This window comes from Dromiciops gliroides, chromosome 5, assembly GCF_019393635.1.
Source record: "Dromiciops gliroides isolate mDroGli1 chromosome 5, mDroGli1.pri, whole genome shotgun sequence".
Classification (NCBI taxonomy): Eukaryota; Metazoa; Chordata; class Mammalia; order Microbiotheria; family Microbiotheriidae; genus Dromiciops; species Dromiciops gliroides.
This window is the reverse complement of record NC_057865.1, coordinates 163,796,881-163,820,870: the sequence shown is the minus strand read 5'-3', so window position 1 is coordinate 163,820,870 and position 23,990 is coordinate 163,796,881. Positions and strand designations below refer to the sequence as shown.

Genomic DNA, 23,990 nt, shown 5'->3' with positions numbered 1-23,990 from the left:
TCCACACTGTGACTTTTCCCATCACAGTTTCCATATATTGAGGATTGGCCTATGTAATTAAGTGGGGATTTGGGGGGAGTTTTGCCAAAAACCACAGTTGACATGCAAAAGCCAGAAAAAGTTTAGAAAAGTAGAAATGCATAAAATATATGTATAGTAATTATATGATATCAACATATTTTTATCTTTTAATACTGTAGACATCCCATAAAAGAAAAAGAAAAATTCAAACTTCTTCTCTGGTACAAAGGGAGGCCAAAAATTTAATGCAGATATTTCCAGATCATGGGTTGCTGTACCCCCTAACCCCCACAATGAGGAAGGATAACTGTACTCTGTGATTCATAGAAAGAAATTAATTACTCAAAGACACACAGTGGGCAGAGTACACACCCTACAGAGGAAACCATCTGAGTAGTGGTCTATCAATCTACATTTTCTTGATAATTTCAACTCTTACCCATGAAAATATAGAACTGGCAGTGTGAGCCCTATCTTATTTGTGTACAAGACTGCATTGTATTTCTCTCATTTGTTAAACTTTTTATGTGTCCAAGTCATTTGTTGGCTTAAAAACCAGCACATCCCTGGACCCCATAGAGAAGGTCTCAGTGTGTCTCATGCAGTTACTTGATGAGCACTCACCCTAAGCCTTCCCCTTCAATATTTCAAACATTTGCAGGGTTAAACTTATGAAGAGCCCCTACTTTACTCCGTGGCTAATGATTTGAAAAAGCAATGCCTTTGTGGGGCAAGTGAGGGTTAAGTGACTTGCCCAGGGTCACACTGCCAGTTAGTGTCAAGTGTCTGAGGCAGGGGTTGAACTCAGGTCCTCCTGAATCCAGGGCCAGTGCTTGATCCACTGCGCCACCCTAGCTGCCCCCCTGCAATGCCTTCTTTTAAGCCTGTTACAAACATTTAGAACAGTGAAGAATATTTAGCATTTTGATATTTTGGTAAATGAACGTGAACCATATGTACCAGATTTCTTTTATATCCTCACAAATAAAAAAAATGGAAAAGAGGGCACAAGGTCATAAGGTGTATGCATTTAAAAATCACATGGATGAGAAAACATCTATGCTACAAACTAAAGCACATGTGTCTTAAACATAACAGTACTTGAAATATATTTTCTTAACAATATTTTTCCCCTTACTAAGGTTGACAGTGATAACCACAGTGTAAGTCTGATAATTGGAGTCAGAGGACCCAAGTTCAAATAGTACTTCTAACTCTTAGCACCTATGTGACCATGGAGACATCACTTAAACTCTCTGGGCCTCAGGTCCCTTGTCTGGATACGAAGTAAGAACTAGATGGTCTCAGAGGTCCCTTTCCATAGGTCTATGATCCTATGCAATGTTTCTGAGTCTGATCATACTTCTCTGGAGTAGAGACAAACAATCTCATATCTTTAAATTGGCTTTTGACAAGGTCAGCAACTAATAACTGTGACCTTGTCACTCCAGGTTTTGTTTACCTAGTTTGAAATGTGATACAAGGAGGATATTATGCCTTCCACTTAATAGTCCTTTGTTTAAAAAAAAAAATTCCCCCCATCCCCATGCCAAGCCAATTAGGTACTATGGCAATAGATCCCTTGGGAATGTGACACTAAGACAGATTGTATATGGAAGCTAGTACAGACACAGTCTGTAGCTAACACAGGTAAACAGACCATTTTTCTCATTTTATTTATGATTTAGCATTTCTGCAAAATTGCAAACTGAAATAAGCTGAAGCAAATATTTATCCTGACCACTAAGGCAGCTGGGCCATCATATGTCATTTCAGTGCCTGTGCAGGCCTTTATTTCCTCTTACAATACTACTTCTTTCCAAAGCTATTAGCATTCATGATAGAATATTCAGTTTAAAAAAATTCTAAATTCACATAATGCCCACATCTTATTCTTAAATCTGATTTTTAACCATTCAGAAGAGGTTACTGACTTTTCACAGTTCTGTCTCACTTAATCCATTTCAATGCAAGTCAAGGCATCACCTGTAACGTCACTGGTCACTTCAAAAAAGGAAGGAGTGAACAAGAGCAGCACAATAATTGAGTCTGATTCTTTTTTTTGTTTTTTGTTTTTTGGTGAGGCAGATTGGGGTTAAGTGACTTGCCCAGGGTTACACAGCTGGTAAGTGGTTAAGTGTTGAGGCCAGATTGAACTCAGGTCCCTCCTGAATCCAGGGCCGGTGCTCTATCCACTGCACCACCTAGCTGCCCCCAATCGAGTCTGATTCTTAACCATTCAGAAGAAGCCTCATTGGTAGCTGGAAATCTTGTGTTTGTTTAAGCCATGTCTATTGAATACATTTTGCTCAACATCAGACTTCCTCCAAGAGATGATTTAGTCCTTTTTCTAAGGTTAAAAGTATAAGCTATCAACTCTCAAAGTTAATTGTTTGAATATTAACAGGTTTGAATAATGTGCTATGTGACTGGAGAAAGGGGAGAGAAGAATCATGAGAATGACTGGCTCTTTTTCTCTCACTACAGTTTCCCACTGACACAATGTCTTATCTTCCTACTTCCCACCCTAAAAAGGCGCCCAGAGCTTTCCCCAAAGTCAGTGAATGGTAAAAAGACTAATTTTAAACCCACTGGACACACTGTAGATACTACCATGAAATATGATGAATGATGAAAAGCCACATAGTAGCACCACAAGAATCTTAGCTGGGAAGCTGACAATAGGGTGTCCCAATATTCATTTTGCATACAATTCCAATCCAGAGCAAAAAATAGAGTTGAGCCAGGAAAAACTCTTGAAATGTTTATGGCTATACACTCAGGTCTGAGGATCTAACTATTTTTTAGCATTCTGAAGAAATGAACGGATTTTCCAAAGTGGTCTGAAGTAGAGACCAGGGAATTTTTTTTGGGGGGGAGGAGTGCAAAAATAGTTCTAATTTCACTCCTGACTTATCTGACATGAATTTTTTTTTCTCTCTTTTATAAAATACTTATTGTCTGGATCTGAATTTTCCCAGATGTAAAATAAAGAAAGAATATTGAGCCTTTTTGGAGGGATGAATAGGAAAATATTCTTAAAAAGAGAAAACAAAGGGAGCAACTAATTGTCTTTATAAAATGTATGAAGACAACGAGAGAATGCTGACAGCTGTTTTCCATCCACATTTAACATGAAAGAACAAATTGGCTTAAGTTGAAGCAAGAGACATTTAGGATAGGTATGAGGAAAATCTTCCAAGTGGTAGGAGTAGTTATAATAAAAAAAATTTGCTAATGGTTGCTGTGGACTTTTATTTAATGACTGTTCAGATATACATGTGTCTACAATAGTTATGTGGGGTCACAATGGAAGTGGGGGAGATGAATTCAATGAGAATTTCACAACTAGTGTGTCTGGGCTATGTATTCTAGAGAGAATAAATGTGAAAAAAAGGGGATTTTCTCCCCATTCAGAAATAGGTTGAAATCTAGGTTTTTAAAAATTTGTTTACAAAACCTTAAAAATAAACAAAAATCATTTACCTGTACTAGTAGTTCCAGCTTTCTGTCATCAAGGAGAAGGACTTGACACCGGCGCCCCTCGTCATCTAAGAGAAAAGGAAAGTCAGTATCATGAGCTTTTCCAAAGCCCAGGTAGCTTTCAGATGGTCACCCTCACTCTCACTCTCTCTTTTTTTTTTCCGTATGAGGATCTTGCCCAGGGTCACGCAGCTAGTAAGTGTAAGTGTCTGAGGCTGTATTTTGAACTCAGGTCCTCCTGAATCCAGGGCCGTGCTCTATCCACTGCACCACCTAGCTGCCCCTCACCCTCACTCTCTTAAGCAACATACATTAAGCACCTACTCCAGCAAGGCACCATACTAGGTACTAGAGACACTAGGTAAAAAAAAATGAAACACCTCCTACTCTTTAGACACTTTCAGTCTTCTGGATACACAGCACCTTGTACAATGAAAGTAAATAAATACTATTTAATCCAAGCAGAGGGACAGAACTAACAACTGCCCTAAGAGCATTAATGGGCATGTTGGTGCACAGTGGATAGTGTCAGGCTGGAGTCATGAAGACCTGAGTTGGAATTCAGCCTCAGACACTAGTGTGCGACCCTGGGCAAGTCAGCTCACCCTGTTTGCCTCAGTTGCCTCAACTGTAAAATGAGCTGGAAAAGGAAATGGCAAACTACTCCAGTATCTTTGCTAAGAAAACCCCAAAGGGGGTCACTGACAGTTGGACATGACTGAAAAGACTGAAGAACAAAAATAGGATTAACACTCAGTACAAATATGAGATTTGGACCAGCAAACCAGGTGCATGTGTACACACACACACACACACACACACACACACGTACACACACACGTCTAGGCACCTGGGGAAGGTGTGTGTGTGTGTGTGTGTGTGTGTGTTTGAGGATCAAGCATGACCTCTGTGATGCTAATAGTCATTACTTCTTTAATCTCCTTCACTCCCTAGATAAGAATAGTCCAACTACCAGGCCATCTGGCAAATGCATTGTCCTAAAAGAATCTCTTGTTTCATTCAATAGAAGTAAAAGTCCCCTTTCAGTCTTCACTCTATCCTTACAACTTAGTAGTGGCAGGCCCCTGGAGATAATGAAATGTACCTGTGTGGCTTGCCTTCACCAACTAGAAAAAATCCAGTGAGATAGGAATGCACAGTTAACCTGACCTTCATTCTTTTGTGTCTTTCTAATATATGTCTCTGCACCTAAGGGCCATTTATTTCTCCTATTAACATGCATCATTTTCCCCCCTGATACCAGATGTTTCTTCCCAGATTTAACAGAATGTCCAACATGGAAACTCTGCAAGATGCATTAATCTCTGCCTGGTTAACCCCTTCCCACCTGACCACTCAGCCACTTTTTGCTAATATGGAAGGGGGGAAGTGTGTGTATAACATGTGTATATATATATGTATATATGTTATACATCTGTATAACCTTCCTGTTCTGCATTGATAGCCTTCCAACTAAACATAAACTCCATCAACCATTTAGTCTCCCAGTGAGAAGTGCCTCTGAATTCTTCCTCTAGATAGATGACGAATATGAGAAGTAGCTGGTTATAGTAAAGAGTAGTTCTGGACTACCACTTAAAGAGACCTGGGTTCAAATTCTGACTCAGACACTTTCTATATGGGTGACCCTAGGAATATTACAATTTCTCTGAAACTCAGTTTTCTTAGCAAAAAATGGGATAATAGCACCTACTTTACACATGTTATTGAAACTGAATGGTATAATTTATATTAAAACATCATGAACCTGAAGAGTTACAGAAATGGCATATATTACTAGGGTTTCAAGGGGACCTAGAAATTCTATATCTTTCCTTCACAGAAACTGAAGCCTAGACATGGAAATGAATTGCTCAGTCACACGGCAATAATTAGCAACACTATTGTTGAAACCCAGGCCTACTGACTATTTCTTGACACCATACCAAAGAAGCCTGATGGATGATAGGGAACCTTCTCAGTATTTTCTTGTCTTGTCATAGGGATCTGACCCAAAACAAAAGCTGACTTGCTTGGATGAATTAATCAAGAAGCTCCCTTGTTCCTGAATAACAACAGTGATCATCATACCTACATCAAGAAAGAATATATCATGGGGCAGCTAGGTGTCGCAGTGGATAAAGTCCCGGCCCTGGAGTCAGGAGTACCTGAGTCAAATCCTGCCTTAAACACTTGATACTTACTTGCTATGTGACCCTCGGCAAGTCACTTAACCCTCATTGCACCTCAAGAAAGAAGAAGAAGAAGAAAGAAAGAAAGAGAAGAGAAAAAGAAGAAAGAAAGAAAGAAAGAAAGAAAGAAAGAAGAAAGAAGAAAAGAAAGAAAGAAAGAGAAGAAAGAAAGAAAGAAAAGAAAGAAAGAAAGAAAGAAGAAGAAGAAAGAAAGAAAGAAAGAAAGAAAGAAAGAAGAAAGAAAGAAAAGAGTATACCAAAAAAGATTAGTCATACTTCAATAGTTTAAAAGAGATGTATGCACACTGATAAAATCTAACCTTCATTCAAAAAGATCACAATGACCCCATACCTAATCAACTAATTCCAGTACCAAGCAATCAACAAATCTACTAACAAGTTTTTGTTAATCAGGCTACCACGTGCCAGGCACTGTGCTAGATGGATACACAGTCTTTGTGAGTTTGCTGTGGCCAAAATAAATAAAATAATCATCATGATCATGATTAGCCATCACCACCACCACCATCACCACCACCACCACCATCTTCATCATCACAAGGTTTCCAAATTTCTAGAGATAACTTTGCCAAACTTAGGCTATTCCTTTTTAAAATAGTCTTACAGCCTATCACCAAGCCTGTACTTCAAAGACTCTCTCCCTTGGTAGGGCCCACCAGGGCATGTGTACCACTTGATCAGTCTTTCAAGATACCAGTTGATACTTCCATGCATTTTGAGGCAAAGGGCATTAGTTGAGGTCAAACAATCATAAGAACAGAAATTAAAAGAGTCAAACAGAATAAGAATATAGTAAATCAGTCATGTTATGCAATCTAAACTTTTCTCCAGATAGGATGACAACCTATCCTGAATCTAGTTACATAAAGCATTTGTTCCTACAAAACTCTGTTTCCTCTGACAGACATTCTGGGCAGGAGGATAGGTCCCTAAGGCTGGAAGCCAAATTGTATGGCAAATCTTGGACATTCAATAAATATTTGTTGATCTGATTCTCAGCGTTGTTCAACCTAATTTCCATAACTTCTCCCATGGAAACTCAATGAGACTCAAGAGGATTTATGGTCTCGAGTTCTTAAATAAGAATAAAACCCCAACATTATCTTACAACCAAAAATAAATTTCCATTTGGCAATCTACATAGCTGGATCTAGTAATTATGGAGGTACTTTGAGTATGGCCTCTGAATGAGAACAATTCAACACATGTGAGAAAGAACCCTACGATTATTGGAGTGTAAGGCCCCACGGCAAAATAGAGATATACTCAACTAGCAACAATAACATGTTCTTTTGAAAACCCTTTTCATAGTATTGAGAACATTCCAGACAAGAAAAATGTACGAGAGAAACATTGCATACCCATCCTTCTTTAAAAGCTGGATAGTCTAAGGTCTCATCGAAAAAAGAATTAAGCAATTTAACGGAGTATCTTATTCACACATTCTAAACTTTTTCAAAAGCAGAGGAAAATTGGTGTCTGAAGGACTTAATAGCACCATATAAATATTTGATCATAGTAATAAAAATGATGTGTCTTTCTCTCAAGTATTAGCCAGCATTTAATACTGTGTGACTTTGATAAAAGTCTGTAAGAATTCTGCCATTGAATCCAAAAGCTAGAATTTAGAAAATTTACCCCAGGCTCCTCTTTTTATCTGTGCAAGGGGAGCGGTAGATCCTCAAAACAAAAAGCTTTTTATGCACTCTCACCTTACTATCAGCAGTTTTAAGCAGGTCAGTTCCAGGGCGGCCAGTCTTTCCGTAATGAAGCCTAGCCATGAACTTACCTGTAGGGTATAGGAAAGACTTCCTCGTGTATTAATGCCTCCCTTGGCAAAAGAGGAAATCAAATCTAAAGCAAAGCCTGAGCTTTGAACTTTCAAACTTTATTCAGGATTAAGGTTTCTTTTTGACAACACCTCTGTGGTTTTCAACTTAAAAGGTAGACTTATTTGTTGTTCCATACTGGACAGAATGATATTCTCCTTCAGCATCAATCAATTTAGAAAGACCTACTTATTCCTAGGGTGTATACAAATAATGAATGACCATCTGCTGGCTTTGTCTTGGTTGCTAGGCATACTGAAATTTCTTTTCAATACAACAATTGTAAAATAATACTAGTTTCCTTTCCATTTTCAGCTACTCAGGCACAATCAGAGCTCTGACGTCGCCCTCAAGGAAATCCTTTGGGAAACAAGTCTTCTTATAAGTGTCAGCTGGTTGCCATTTCACCAATAAATTGTCTCACTGTAATATTAATTCTATAACAAGCAGTGGTGTGCCAAGCCCACTATTCTTCTATGGACATATAGGAAAAGCTATTTTGAAAATGGTGTTTTCTACCCTTCTGTGTTTTATCCACTTTGCTGTTAAGATATAATACTCAGAGCTATGGGTGGCCATCAAAAAGTGGGCTGGAACAGTGACTATTATTTTTTATCTAAGTATTTTATTTTAAAGAATTCAAATACTTTTTATTGCAAAGAAGGACTTATCTCTAAAGTCTACTTCCAAAAATAATAAACTATGAATCTTTTTATGTGGGAACAATTTCTTAATTCAAAAAACACTGTAGATTCTAGCTGATTGTGTTGACTGCTTTTTCTGGACAAGATTATAGCATATAAAAGGGCTCTATATTAGACTTTTTCTTTTTCTTTTTTCTTCTCCTTTTTTTTTGTGGGGCAATTAGGATTAAGTGACTGCTCAGGGGCATACAGCTAGTACTGTCAAGTGTCTGAGGTCGGATTTGAACTCAGGTCCTCCTGACTCCAGAGCCAGTGCGCTATCCACTGTGCCTCCTAGCTGCCCACCTCAAGACTTTCTTAATGGTGTATTTGCATAGACCTTGCAAAGACTAGGTCTACCTATGTAGAAAAACAATAGAGTTGGGAGTTTGGCAAATCAGCATGGTGTTTTTACAAGAACATTGCTTCCTCATTTCAAAAAATTAAACAATCCTCATATTTTCTTTGCTCTTATATTTAGCTCGGGAAGAAACCTGAGAGATCATCTGGTCCAAATTCCTCATTTTACTAATGAGGAAACTGAGGCCAAGAGAAATCTGGTCAATTGATCTAAATCATGAAAGTGAAAGGGGGGAGGATTTGAATTCAGGCCCCTTAATTGGAGTTAAACTAGTGCTCTTTTCACTGTATCACTCAACTCACTAGTCTTCACAAGATACCCCATTTTTCTTTTTTTGGTTATGGCCTACTCCTTAGACATCCCTTTTTCCTTGAGTTTCAGTGCTTATAGTTCTGATAGAAAGTGAATCTAACTATGAAGGAAAAACATCTTATATTTATATATTATCTCTATGATTTACAAAATGCTTTAAAATCAATTATAGAATTTGATACTTAAAGTAGCCTTGGGCTCTGGAGTCAGGAGGTCTCGAGTTCAAATCCAGCCTCAGATACTTACTAGTTGTGTGACCCTGGGCAAATCATTTAATCCTGATTGTTTCCAAAAAATTAAAAATTAATTAGCCTTGGATCTCCAGGATATCAGAGAAATCAGGCAATGGGGGAAGTAAAATTTCTAAAAAATGAAATAACTTCAGCTTTCAGCTCTGCTATAATACTTCTTGGAGTTCCTGATGCCAAATTATCAGTTATGGCACTACAATAATGTATATGGACTTGTAATTTAAAAAACCTATTTGGAAGGCTATTTGAATCATCAGCACCAAAAGTATGGAGTATAATTTGTGTTTGGAGGCATGTAACAAAAATGAAAAGTTAGCTCTGGTCCCTATCTCTTGGAACTAACTCATCACTGCTGCTTTTGACTATGTGTTTATGAAAGGCAATAATATACAGAGAAAAATACAAAACATATACATTAAAGAATAGGAAAGTGAATTCAACTTTTTTGCTTTGTCCCTCAAAAAATCTAGTAATTAATCATTTATAGTCAGACTATCCACCTTGATTCTTTTTTCTTTAAAATTGTAAGATCACATTTCATGATGTGAAATGCAAACCTCAAAGCATCCAAGATATCTTCTACACACAAAACCTTAGGTCCTTTCAGCACCTGGTTTCCAGATACCCCATTAAACCTCAGATTAAACCAAACACCCTGGGCAAGGCCAGAAGTATTGAAGTGGTGACTCAAATTCTGCCACTTAGCCCAACCAAAAGAATTGCTCAAAAAGAAATTCAAAAGCTCTGACTAAAACTTCCTAGCATATTGCTTCTACTCTGTTAACTTCCCCTCTCACAATTCCAACTCTGTTTTGAGCAAAATGGAAATACAAGTAAAGTAGGGACTCATCTATTCACAGACTTTTAGGGCATGTATATGTGGATCATAATTTTTTGTTGTTGTTGGGATTTTTTTTTTGTGGGGCAATGGGGGTTAAGTGACTTGCCCAAGGTCACACAGCTAGTAAGTGTCCAGGGTCTGAGGCCAGATTTGAACTCAGGTCCTCCTGAATCCAGGGCCAGTGCTTTATCCACTGCGTCACCTAGCTGCCCCCCATAATTTGTTAATGATCACAATGACACTTATAAACAAATGGACATGAAAATATAAAGCAGTTTCAGATCTTGGGAAATTAAGAGCACTGGACTCCATGGAAGATTTATAAACTTATAGAAACAGTGAGGATATTCGGGAAGTCTTGCCATACCATCAGAGTGGTATGGTACCTGATGACAAGAGATAGAGCACTGAAGTAAGATGATAGGAGATTGCTAAGGGAGTTGGATAGGGAAGTCACAGAATGGGCAGTAGGCACCAGCATTCTGTCTTTGAGTTTGACTTGGCTTTGTGACTCCTGGCAAGATTTTTCTGGCAAAGTATATAGAGCACTGGGCCTGAAGCCCGGAAGACTTGAATTCAAATCCAGCCTCAAACACTCAGTAGATAGCTATGTGACCCTGGGAAGTCAATTTAACCTTTGTTTGTCTCCATCCACTGGAGAAGGAAATGGCAAACTGCTCTAGTATCTTTTTTTTTTTTTGGGTGAGGCAATTGGGGTTAAGTGACTTGCCCAGGGTCACACAGCTAGTAAGTGTTAAGTGTCTGAGGTTGGATTTGAACTCAGGTTCTCCTGACTCCAGCGCCGGTGCTCTATCCACTGCGCCACCTAGCTGCCCCTCTAGTATCTTTGCTGACAATATACCACATGGTTTTTAAAAGAGTTAGACATGACTGAACAACAACACCCACTGGTGATCTAAGGTAATTGTGTCTAAGGGGGTGATCTAAAAGTGATCTCTTAGCCTCTTATATTTGCTGCTGTTGGGGACGCTATGTTCACTCAGGAGACACATCCCACTGCCTGCTTTATGTCTTCACATTCCAAGAGCAGAGAAATCAATTCCAATCCTCCACAGATGGAACTGCAGGGTATAGGGTCAGCAAACATTAACAATTACTCCCTGCAGCTGAGAAGGGAAATGGACAGACTTTGGGGAGTGAAGCAAGCAGGCCCCATCAATAGATTTTATGTGGTCCCTCAGAACGGAAATTCAGACCAGACAATGAGGTGAGTCAGGGTTGTGGTAATGGAAAAGGTGGGGTTGAGAGGGAGGAATATCATTTCTTCCTCATAACAAGGAATAACACTGTAAAGAAAATGATGACCTGCATGCTTGATTGCTGCTGTGCAGATGTGATGGCTATAACAAATGGAAGGTCAAGGTTCACTACTGAACTTAAGACCAGTGGACAGAACAATGGCTTAGTCATTTACCTTTTCCTAGACCAGCAAGCTTATGATCTTTTGATGTGTGTGCCCTTGGAAACTGGCCCTTCATTAAGAAATTAGTAATAATAGTAACTAATATTTATGTAGCACTTTAAGGGTTTCAAGGCACTTTGATATTCACAACAACAGATGAGGAAACTGAGGCTGAAAGAATTTAAGTTGACTTGTTCAAAGTCACACATCTAATAAGAGGCAGGATTCGAACACATCTTTCTGACTCCAAATGTAGCATGCTACACTCTTCCATGTCCAGTGACTGCTGTGAGCATTCCCATGTGCAAACTGTAAGCTCTTGGAGGGTAGGTGACCATATCTCTCTCAGAAGCTAGAATAGGGGATTAAACACAGGAGTATCACAGGATTTAGGGTTAGAAGGGCTCTTATAGATCATATAATTTAATTCTCCCATTTTACAGATGAGGAATTTTGTACTCAGGTGACTTTCTCAAGGTGATACAAGGACTAAGTAGCTTGTTCCAATCGGGTTGCTTGACTCCAAATCTACTACGTTACGACTTAAAAAAATATGGTTGAATTGGTAAATAGTGGATATGTTCATTTCCAGCCTTTAAGTTCCTGGAGGGAGGTGAGATTGTGTGGAACTAGTTGGTTGTGGAACCCTTGTCAAATATGAATGTGATAAATCATACTTCTATGATGGTGTCTAACAGAGTTCCAGAGATGTTCATTCCTTTATCTCCATATACTTTGTATCTAGCTTTCAACACTGTAACTACATCCAGGCCAACATATTTTGTTTTTTCAATCTGGGTTTAATACTGTCAGTGCCCTTGGCATTGTAATTGAAGATAGCAGAATTGAACCAGTCAGCCTTGGGGTATTTAGTGTCTACTAGACAGGGATTCAAAGAGTCAAAGAAGGTTCCATAGAAGGTGTACTGTATCACTGTGGGAACCAAGTGGTGAAACAGAGTGCTGGACCTAGAGTCAGCAAGACCTGAGTTCAAATCCAACCCCAAACACTTACTTAACTGTGTAACCCTGGTCAAGTCACTTAGCGGGAATAATAACAGTTACCTTAAAGGGCTGATGTGAGGCTCAAACTAGATAACATTTCTAAAGTAACAGTTAATCTTTCTAAAGTACCTGGCACATGACAGGTACTTTTAAAATGCTTTTTCCTTTCCTCCTACCCTTGGTCACAGGATGGGAGATGGGAAGCAAAAGATTAGAGGATCATAGCCCTTGACCTAGAAGGGAACTTAGAAGTGATGTAATCCAACCTCTCTCTTTAACAGATGAGGAAACTAAAGCTAAAAAAAAAAAAAAGTGACTTGTCCAAGGTCACACATCAAGTGAGCTTCTAAGGAAGGATATGAAGGCATTTTTCTGACTCCTCAACTAGGCAGTGGTTAATACATTCATTTCTATATGACTCAGAGATCTATATAACTGGTTTTACAGTGGAAGAAACTGAAGCAGAGGGAAGTGACTTGGCCAAGGCCATGTGGGTAGTAAGTCTCAGATCAGGGATTTGAACCTCCTCCTTCTGACTCCTGAGGCAGAGCTCATTTCCCTGTACCATGTTTCTTCTCCAATCAGGCTAAAGATGGGGAGAAATCAGGACAGTGATGTCTAGCAAGAAGTCTAGGGCAAGAAGCCAAGGGTGTCTCAGAGTCAAAGAGTAGGTGCAGCTAATCCATATCTCATTAAAGCTTTTATCCTCAGGGGAGCTAGATGGCACAGTGGATAGAGTGCCAGTCAGGAAAACCTGAGTTCAAACCCAGTCTCAGACATTTATTAGCTGTGTGACCCTGGGCAAGGCACTTAACCCCAATTGCCTCCCTCCAAAAAAGATTTTATCCTCATTTGGTTTACAATTAATTTTACTCATGTAGCTTGTGTATGCATATCACATACATTTGTAGAAAAAGTTAAGTTCCATAAAAACACAATTTTAAAGCTTATATGTAAAGCAATGCTTGAGGCTTATAGTATAATGTTAATTGGTTTTTCTTGGTCAAACCTTGTATATCATCAGTATAGGGAGTTCCCTATGTGGATGTTCTTGGTGTGGAAACTCCCTCTGCTAATACAAATGAGCAACTCATAAGAAACTTACAGTTCTAGAGAGGGGTTAAATGACTTCCCCAGGATCACACAGCTACCATGTATCAGAGGGAGGATGAATCAAGGCCTTCCTGGCTACAAAATCACACTCCAAATACCACACTGAACAAAAAAAGACTCTCCAACTGCTATTTTGCTTCCATGTTCTTTAGCGAGAAAAACGTAGAACAAATGGGGCTAAGAAGGAACTGGAGTCCAAGACAAATGAAACAATAATGAGAAGACACCAAATCAAATGTATTCAAATCATGATTACACTCCAGAGTATGAAAAGAATTAATAGACATGACTGCAGAACCCCTGTCAGTAATTTTTGAGAAATCAAATCCCACTGTCAAAAGTGTGACAACAGTCAAATATTTTTCTGAAAAGAGGAAACAATATTCTGGAAATTACATACTGGCAAGCTGAATGTTGATTCCTGGAAGATTCTAGAATATATTAAATATTAAGTTTATCAGCATTTAGAAAAGAAATCAGTGATAATTAGGAGTCATCATGGATTCACTAGGGAAAAATGTCAAAATATCTCTATTCTCTTTCTGAATAGCTGCCGGTGAACATAGTATAACTTGTGATTTCAGCAAAGCTTTTGAGAAAATCTCTTATTGTATCTTTTTTGGACAAGATGGAGTTGGTTGTTGAAGAGGACCAAAAATGACATCATTATGTTAGAGTCAAATTACAGTGTGTCCAACTGTAGCAGACCAATATGAGCTCAGAATACTCTACCACAGGTTGGGCACAAATAGTCCATGTGAACATTTGGGTTGGATTCTCTAAATTTGCACATCTTGTGTTTCTTTTCTTTTTTCTGGTTGTTGTTTTTTGTTTTATTTTGTTTTGTTTTGGGGGGGAAATGAGGGTTAAGTGACTTGCCCAGGGTCACACAGCTTGCGTCAAGTGTCTGAGGCCAAATTTGAACTCAGGTCCTCCTAAATCCAAGGCTAGTGCTTCATCCACTACGCCACCTAGCTGCCCCTCATCTTGTATTTCTTTTGAGCTACTTCAAAATTCTGCTTTGTTCATAGAACACAGCACCTTCTTTGGTGAGGAAATGCCATGCTGGGCGATCCTGTGCCAGTAATGGGGAGAGAGAGATTGGATAGAAGATGGATATATAGAGTTGGATGTGTTCACATATATATATATATATATATATGTGTGTGTGTGTGTGTGTGTGTGTGCATACACACACACACACATACACCTATGCATGCATATGTGTATATATAGCTGGTTATATGTACACACATGTATATGTGTATATATAGTTGATTATGTGTGTATTGTGTATACATAGACACACATATGTATGTATATATGTGTATATATAGTTGATTATATATGTGTGTATGTGTGTGTGTGTGTATATTTGGTTAAACAACCATATTTGAATATAAATTAATTGATGGCAACCTGAAAGGAGGTTTCCAGTGGCATGCCACAGGGATCACTCCTTGGTCTGATTACCTTCGATTTAAAAAAAAATAGTGAATTACTAGATGAAGATGTTCTATTTGTAGCTATCACATGTGCAAAAGGCATAAATCTGGTATACATACACACATACATATGTGTTTACATGTATATACAAAACTTTGCAAACCTTAAAAGGCTATAAAAATGCCATGATGATGATTTTATAGAGAGAGAAAACTTCTCAGAATCACTGAAAGCACTCCCTCTGTCCTCTTTTTTTTCAGTTCAAAGAATTATGTTCTCTCCCTACCACTGGAATACAAGAAGAAAACCCAAAAAGTATATTTTAACAAATATGCAGAGTAAAGCAAAACAAATTCCTACACTGGCTTTATCCAAAAACGTGTCTCATCCTGCATCTTGCGTCTGCTACTCTGTCGGAGGGAGATAACATGTTTCATCATCAGCCCTCTGGTTACCCGATTGGTCCTTAAGTCTTTTGAAGCTGTTTGTCTTCACAATGTTGTTGTACTGTATAAATTGTTCTTTGGGGTCTGCTCATTTCACTCTGAATCACCATTTAAGTCTTAGCATGTCTTTTGGAGCCCTTTCATTAGTTCTTGTGGCACAATGGTATTCCATTATACTCAAATCCTCCTTCACTCAACCTCCTGTATGCAATGGGGATACCAGCTCAGCTCTGTTGACCCCCACTCCTCTTCCAGGAGCTGTATTCACTCACCTCCCTCCCTTGACCTTGCCCCCATTCCCATCTATGTCTCCATCTGTGAAATGAAGATAATGTCAGCATCGATATCACAAGGTGGTTGTGAAGACAAAATAAGGAAATGTATGCAAAGTACTTTGCCAGCCATAATGCTGGTGATTTTTATTAGAGGTTCAGAGAGGCTTATTTATTACTAGGTTGGCTGCAGGGTGATGACATTTTCAGACACAAAGGATCCTCAAAGACTATTTGACAAGTACCAGAGAAGTTAAGATCTGCCCAAGTGGAGAGAGGTACCCACACCTAAGAGTGGTGAAGGAACAATACATATGATACATATACATATTTGTATGTATATATGCATATCTGTGTATGTATTCCAGGGGTTATTATCTAATGTAAGACTTATGGAAACAAGGGGGAAGGGGACAAGCTATGTGCCAGGCACTGTGCTAAGCACTTTACCAAAATTATCTCATTTGAGCCTCACAACAGCTCCAAGAGGTAGGTGTGATTATAATCCTCATTTTACAAATGAGGAAACTGAAAGCAGGTAGTAGTTAAGTGACTAGCCCAGGGTCACATAGGCAGTGTCTGAAGTGGAAGCAGACTCCAGTCTGCCCAATTGGAGGCCCAGAGCTCTTCACTATCCACTGTACCACCTAGCTGCCTAATCTTGCAAATCTATAACAGCCTTTCACCCCAAACTACATACTTCTGGCATGTGCACATAAGCATATCTATTCTTCACATACTAGAAAGCTTCATAACCACATAAACCATACACGGAGCACAGCTGACAATTTGTGGTCATTGGCAGCGGGTGCATTCTGCCACATAAGTAAGCATTGTTAGGGGACAGGTTTTCCTTCCCAGAAACCACTGTTTGTGTTCATTCTGCTCCTTTCTGCACTGGGATAAGTGGTGTCACACTCCATACACAGGGTCCCTACAGTGATCTTTGGAATCTCCTGAACCAGTTTTCAATGTGCTTTCTCCACTGTGCCACCTAGCTGCCCCCTCAAACAGGAAGGTAGTCTCTTTAGCCATCATGGTGAAATGAAACATCACTCATAGTTATAAAGGCAGGTTAAGGTTGGCAAAGCATTTTCCTCACAATAATCCTTGAGGTAGGTAGTACAAACTATATTATATCCATTTTACAAATGAGGAAATAAGAGGCACAAGGAGGTGATTTCTTTATGGAATCATAGCTGTTGTTTATCTTTCATTCTCGAAGAGGACCATGACATCAGGAGGTAATGTCATATCTTACAGTAATTGGATTTAAGCGAAGCAGGGCTATGCAAAGTCATCAACCTTACTCTCTCCTCCAGAGCTATTGGGTCCAATGGCAAGATATATATCAGGACAATTGGAGATGCCTCTGGATGTTTAAGGCAATTGGGGTTAAGCGACTTGCCCAGGGTCACACAGCTAATAAGTGGCAAATGTCTGAGGCCGAATTTGAACTCAGGTTCTTCTGACTCTAGGACCAGTGCTTTATCCACTGTGCCTTCTAGCTGTCCCAGAATCATGACTAGTAGAAGTACCAATAGGGCAGCAAGGTGGCACAGTGGATAGAATGACAGCTCTGGCGTCAGGAGAACCTGAGTTCAATTCTGCCTCAGACATTTACTAGCTGGATGACCCTGGGCAAATCACTTAATCCTGTTTGTCTCAATTTCTTTACCTGTCAAATGAGCTAGAGAAGGAAATGGCAAACTGCTCCAGTATCTTTGCTAAGAAAACCCCAAATGGGTTCAAGGACACAAGGAAAATGACTCAACAACAAAAAAAGAGTACCCATAGAGAATCAAGCTTTGCTAACTCCCAAGCTAACATTATTTCCATTAAACCATGTTGTTTCTCAGACTTGCAGTCAGAAGTCCTGGGAAATTAGGTTTTAAAGCCATGTACTCTTGGATAGTTGTGAGGAAAGTACTTTGTAAACTATACGTTTCCATATAAATAAATGTGAGCTATTATGATCATTTGGCCATTTCAGAACCTGCCAGAAAATATTAGCACAACCGTAATGTGCCTTGTCACCCCAAAGGACAATGAACACAGATTTCTAATTATAACAGATTGGAAAAGAAGCATTACAATCTTTGGCCCTTTTAAGAGTATCTTCCTTAAATCAGGTCTGAGGCATTATAATAGCAGAGCAGATCCAAGGAATGGGCTGCTAGAAGGAAATCTGGAAAACAATCAGGCCCATGAGGGTGGTCAGCCCTCATTCCAGCTCCGAAGAGCATAAAACAAATTTCCAGAAAGAGTTGCTGCAAGAGCACTGGGGCTTTTAGTGTTCTGCATTAAGGAAGGATTTTACAGCTACCTTTGACATCTGAACAGAGCAGTAAATCTCAGCTGGAGGCTGCTGCCCAAATATTTACATAGTTGATTTTTTGGGATATAATTCCTTTGGAGTAGGGCTGGCAGTGGCTTCACACTTTTACATGAACTATGTTGGCAGATTCCCTCCTCTCCATTCATCTTGTCTGAGACTTTAAACATTGGCTGGGAGAATCCTCTAAACCTTCCCAGACATTGCCTGGAGAATTACACGTGAGGTTCTACAATCCCCTGCTCATGGGTCAGTCTCCTGCTGAATTACCACCAGAGAGTGTAAGATTTCACAGAATACACTGAGTTTGCTGCCAAAAACATTTTGATTGGAGTGTGGGTGGGTGCAATGATGAGCAAGTAGAAATTCAAGGGAGGGAAGCCAAAAGAGACAGGCCCAAAAAGTGATGGTCCCAAACCATCCTGACCATTCCCAATCTGTAAAAAGTGTGTTTGTGTGTGTATGTTGTTAATTTATAATATAGCATCATATACAGTAAAGTTATTAAAACATCATGACTTTTGGCCCACCATGTATGTGTATGTGTATGTGTACTACCACCCATAACAACTCAGTGTCTTAATAGGCAGGAGCCAGAGACAATGACAATTCTAAGACTATTAGTAAGTAGTTATAGATAGACATAAAGATATTATATCTCTTTGTGACTCAGATCAAATATTGTAACTGGAAACAAAACAATTCCTAAAAGCTTTTGGCAGGAGGCAATTACTCCACTAAATTAACCAAGGATAAGAGGGAGAGGGTGAAATAGAGCATAAGGTTTGGGCTGGTTTTACTAAAGAAAAAAAAAGAATTTTTTTCTTTGTGGTTGGGATCCACTGAAAATTCCTAGGTTCTTGCTTTTTCCCACATAGATTTTAAAAAATAAGACAAGTGGCAAACTAGAACATCTGCTTGTACCTTTTTTTAAACTGATGAATGAATGAAAGGGAAAAAAAAACCCCGTACCATTTAATGTTTCCTGTGAGTTAGGCACTAGAGTTATAAAAAGAAAAGCAAAACAGTCCCTGCTCTCAAAAAGCTCCCATTCTTAATTGGGGGAAGAAAAAAAAATAGAGAGGTCAGCTACAAGGTGGATGGCAAGGCATAATGGTTTATAGGGTACAGTAGCAGGGCATATGGCAAGGTCCAGAGGTCTTTAGGGTTCAGCTACTGGGCAGATGGCAATATTTAGGGGCCTTGGGGGGCACAATAGCAGGTCATGTAGTAAGACACAATGATTCTCAGAGTACAAAGGCAGGGCAGATGGTAAGGCCCTATTTAAAGATTACTGGAATGATGAATTTTTAGGTTTAAGTACATATAAATAAATAATCAAATAAATAAATGGATGGATAGATGGATAGATGAATGAATGAAAATTTACAGCTGGGACTATGATGAAACACATTAGTATAAGAAGATCTGAAAACATTAAATCAGATGAAAGGCACAGGTGCAGGACAAAGTCTTTGTTTCTATGTATGGAATTGAGTAAAGGTCCAATAAACATTTGTTGATTGAAAGAACAAACATGAAAGATAATCTCAACTGGCCATTTTTTGTGGGAAGTGAAGCTGGACCTATTGTTATGATTTCTTCCATGTAGGATACTCAGTGAGGAAACTCCCTCTACAAGTAGACTATCACTTAATCCAATTTACAGTTTTAGAAAAGTGCTTCAGGACACTAAAAGGTTAGGTCCTAGGTCCCAGCCCAAGCCGAACTTGGTCATTATTTGGGTTCCAGTCGACTCTGAGTGAGTGTAAATAGCAATTGTTACTGTTTTGTCCATAAACCCTGAGGGTCATCCCTTCCCACATTGATTTTTTTTTTTAACTAGGTAAAAGAAGCCATTCTTTGTCTCATTTCTTACCTACCCTTAATCACTGAATGGGTGTTGCCCCAGACAAACAGACCTGGGAAAAATCTTAGCTTAAAAAGGCCAACGCCTCCCACTGAATCTGGGGCCATCTCCAGTTGTCGTGATGTATATCTTGCCACTGGACCCAGATGGCTCTGGAGGAGAGAATGAGGCTGGTGACTTTGCACAGCCCTCCCTCACTGCAAGTCATCACCCTAATGTCATGGTCCACTTTGAGAAAGAAGGACAAACAACAGGATCATAAAGCCAGGTGAAATCTGAAGCAATACCATAGTAATGAATGAATGAATGAATCAATCAATCAATAAACATTTTTTAAGCACCTCCTACGGCAAGTAAGCCTGTAAGCAACAGAGAAAATATTTGAATCCAGGTCTCTCTGACTTCAAGTCCACAACTCTATCACACTCCAAGAGGGAGTTACATGGTATAATGAAAATAGTCTTGGAGCTGGAGTTATATAACTTAGTTTCAAGTTTCTTTTCTATTACTCTTTGACCTTGGAGGAGATAATCAGTGTCCTAGTGCCTCAATTTGTTTATTTGTAATATAAGATGATATTAGATCTAGCTAGTTAGCTCATAAACTTTTATGGAAAAGAAAATACTTTTTAATCTATAATGTGATACATAAATATGAGCTACTGTAGTCACCACTATTATTATTTTATTGATATAAAAGGAATCAACTTCTTGTGTCAACTGTTTGATAGGTAAGGCTACAATGAGGATTCTCTAGGGAAGATTCAATTTATAGCTTTCTTCCATCTTAGCAAAGTCATTCTCTACTTTCACAGATCTCACTTTGTTCATATGTTATTGTTCTTTATAGGTGAAGCTGCTTACAACTTCTCCACCTGATTTAATACTCTCAGGAGGAAATCATTTATGTTGGTGTGACATTTGTCATCATTTTATAGGTATGCTAGGCTGCTCCTACTCTACAGATGTATTTGGAACAACCATAAACTCTGACTTCATGACACAGAAACTCTTAAAGAAGAAGAGAAGAGGAGGAGGAGAATGAAGCAGGAAGAGGGGATTGCTGACAAGTATGGGCTCCTTAGCTTGGCATTTAAGGAACTCTACAATGTCTCTGACCCACTTTCCCAGTCTTCTATTTTAGTAGTATTCCTCATGCCCTTTTTATTCCTACTCATTCTTATTCTCATGCTGCCCTGTTTTGTTGCTTTGCCTTTGTTCAAACAGTTCTCCAAGTTTAGGATTGACCCCTAGTCCATCTCCATCTCTTTGTATTGAAATATTTTCTTAACTCGTGTATCAGCCCTTCCTTGAAGACTTCTGTGATCCACCTAGCTTGCAGTGACCTGACTTTTTTGCAATTTCTTAGATTATTATATGTGAACTTCTTGGTACTTATATTATCTACTTTATATTACAGATATTGATGTATATATCCTCTCTCTCTTCTGAGATTGTAACATCTTGAGAACTGAGATTGTGTCTGATTTCATCTTTGCATCCTTGGCAAATAGTACAGTGCTCTCTGCAAAGTATGTGTTTAAGAAGTATTTGCTGAGTCGAAATGGATTGACTCATGTGCACTTAAGTGGGAGAATGGAATAATTCCAAGGAAATGCAAAGTAAGAAATGAATCAAGACACTACAATTTGTGGCATCTTCTGAAGCAATATCATTTAGAAAGGAGAAGAGTTGCCACAGAGTTGCTGGAATGCATTTAGGAATGCATCTGAAAGATGAAGATTTGCTAGGTGGTGAAGGAAATAGAGTGCTGGGCAAGTCACTTTACCCTGTTTGCCTCTGTTTCCTCATCTGAAAAATGAGCTGGAGAAGGAAATAGCAAACCACTCCAGTATCTTTGCCAAGAAAACCCCGAATGGGGTCACAAGGAGTCAGACATGACTGACAATAAAAACTGAAAAATCATCAACTATGGCAAACTCCTACCATTTTATAAGTTTCATGAGGGCAGGAACTGTGCCTCATTTATCTTTGCAAAAGACCCAATTCTGAATGAAAATCAGTATATCCCTATTCATGAGTAGGTGCTTCAACCAGAAAATAGCTTGATGATAACAATAAAGATGAAGAAGAGGAGGAGGACTAGAACAAAGGCATGGAGTAAAATGTAAATAAAGGTCAAGTACATGAAATATGTTCTAATTGATATCTATGGGTATTATGGGAAAATTGGAAGTAATGAATGTTTATAAAAATATTATGCCATGGTCAATGTCATTCAACAGAAATTTATTAAGCACCTACTATGTGCCAGGCACCATGCTAAGCTCTGGGAATACAAAGGAAGGCAAAAAAATGGTTTCTGCTCTCAATGAGCTCACAGTCTAATAGGGGAGACAACATGAAAATGACTATGTACAAATGAGCTATATAGAGGATAATTGGAGATAATGGGCAGAGGGAACACACTAGAATAAAGGTCGGGTGAGGAAAGGCTTCTAGGAGGTGGGATTTTAGTTGAGACTGGAAGGAAGCCAGAAGGCTCAGGAGAAATTGTTTCATGGGGATGGCCTTTGAAAATGGCTTGGAGTCAGGGAGTGGAGTTTTGTGTGGTAGGAACAACAAGGAGTAGAGTGTCTCTGGATTATAGAGTATATGGAAGGGAAGAGAAGGGGAAGAAACAAGCACTTATTAAATGCTTACTATGTGCCAGATACTGTGCTAAGTACTTTACAAATATTTAAAACATGGAGGGGCAAAGCAAAAGAAGACTGGAAAGGTAAGAAGTGACCAGGTTTTGTTGGGCTTTGTATGCCAAACAGGATTTTCTATTTCATCTTGGAGGTGACAGTGAGCCAGTAGAGTTTTTGGAATAAAGGGAATGGTGTATTCTGACCTTTATTGTAGGAAGATCAATTTGACAGCTGAGTAGAGCATTGATTGGGGTGGGGAGAGATTTCAGGAAGAGAGAACAACCAGCAAGGTATTACTGTAGTCCAGGAGAGAGGTGATGAAGGGCTATGCCAGGATAGTTGTTAGAGAAAGGGGGACATGCACAAGAGGTTGTAAAGGTAAAATCGACAGAATGTGGTGACTTATTGGATTTCAATGGTGAGGGAGAGAGAGAGAGAGAGAGAGAGAGAGAGAGAGAGAGAGAGAGAGAGAGAGAGAGAGAGAGAGAGAGAGAGAGAGAGAGACAGAGACTGAGTGAAACTCTGGGTGGAAAGTTGGTACCTTCATCAGTAAAAGGCAAATTTGGAAGGGCTTAGAGGGGGGAAAAAGAGTTTCATTTTGTACATGTCAAATTTGAGATGTTTACAGGATATCCAGTTCAATAGGCAGTTGGAGATGTGAAAGTGGAGGTCAGAAGACAGGTTCAGGCTAGACAAGGAAACATTTCCTTTGTAGACTACAGTGTTGAAACCTGGAAGCAGGTGGTAATATAGCAACAATTACAATGTAATTGACATTTATATAGTGTTTTAAGGTCTGTAAAGTATTTTCCACACATTTTCTGATTTGATCTTTAAAAATCACCCTATGAGGGTGTGCCCATTTTACAGAGGAGGAAAATGAGGCTTAGATGACCAGTGTCTCATCCACGGTCATACAACTAATAAATGTCAGAAGCAACACTTGAAACAAAGTCTTCTTTACTCTAAACATAGCTCTATGAGGTCACGCTGGATACCACGGGCATTTGCAAGTTTGTCTATTTATATAGGTGCATACATTACTGATATATGACGATGAAACACATGTACATATATGCACAAACATATATGTATACATACATAAAACAACTGAATTGCCTTGCATTCTTTTTTTTTTTTTTTTGAGTGGGGCAATGAGGGTTAAGTGACTTGCCCAATGTTACACAGCTAGGGAGTGTCAAGTGTCTGAGGCTGGATTTGAACTCAGGTCCTCCTGAATCCAGGGTTGGTACTTTATCTACTGGGCCACCTAGCTGCCCCACCTTCCATTCTTTTGATCTCAGAATTTCTTCCCTGTTTGTATTCTTTTCTCTGCTTTTAGCATCATCTAGCCCAAAGGGTAGTTTCCTAGATCAATTGCTTAACCTATGAAAGAACCTAGTATCAAGAACAATTTGATGTAGTAAAGAATCT

The 23,990-nt window shown here is 39.0% G+C and overlaps 1 protein-coding gene across 1 annotated transcript in view; it reads right to left on the bottom strand.

The window, feature by feature from the left end:
* FRMD4A (FERM domain containing 4A) overlaps nucleotides 1-23,990 on the bottom strand; it is a 313,453-nt gene that overhangs the window by 264,565 nt on the left and 24,898 nt on the right. Inside the window, exon 3 of the mRNA XM_043967592.1 lies at nucleotides 3,508-3,572. Coding sequence (XP_043823527.1) covers nucleotides 3,508-3,572 — 65 coding nt within the window. The remainder of the gene's footprint in view (nucleotides 1-3,507; nucleotides 3,573-23,990) is intronic.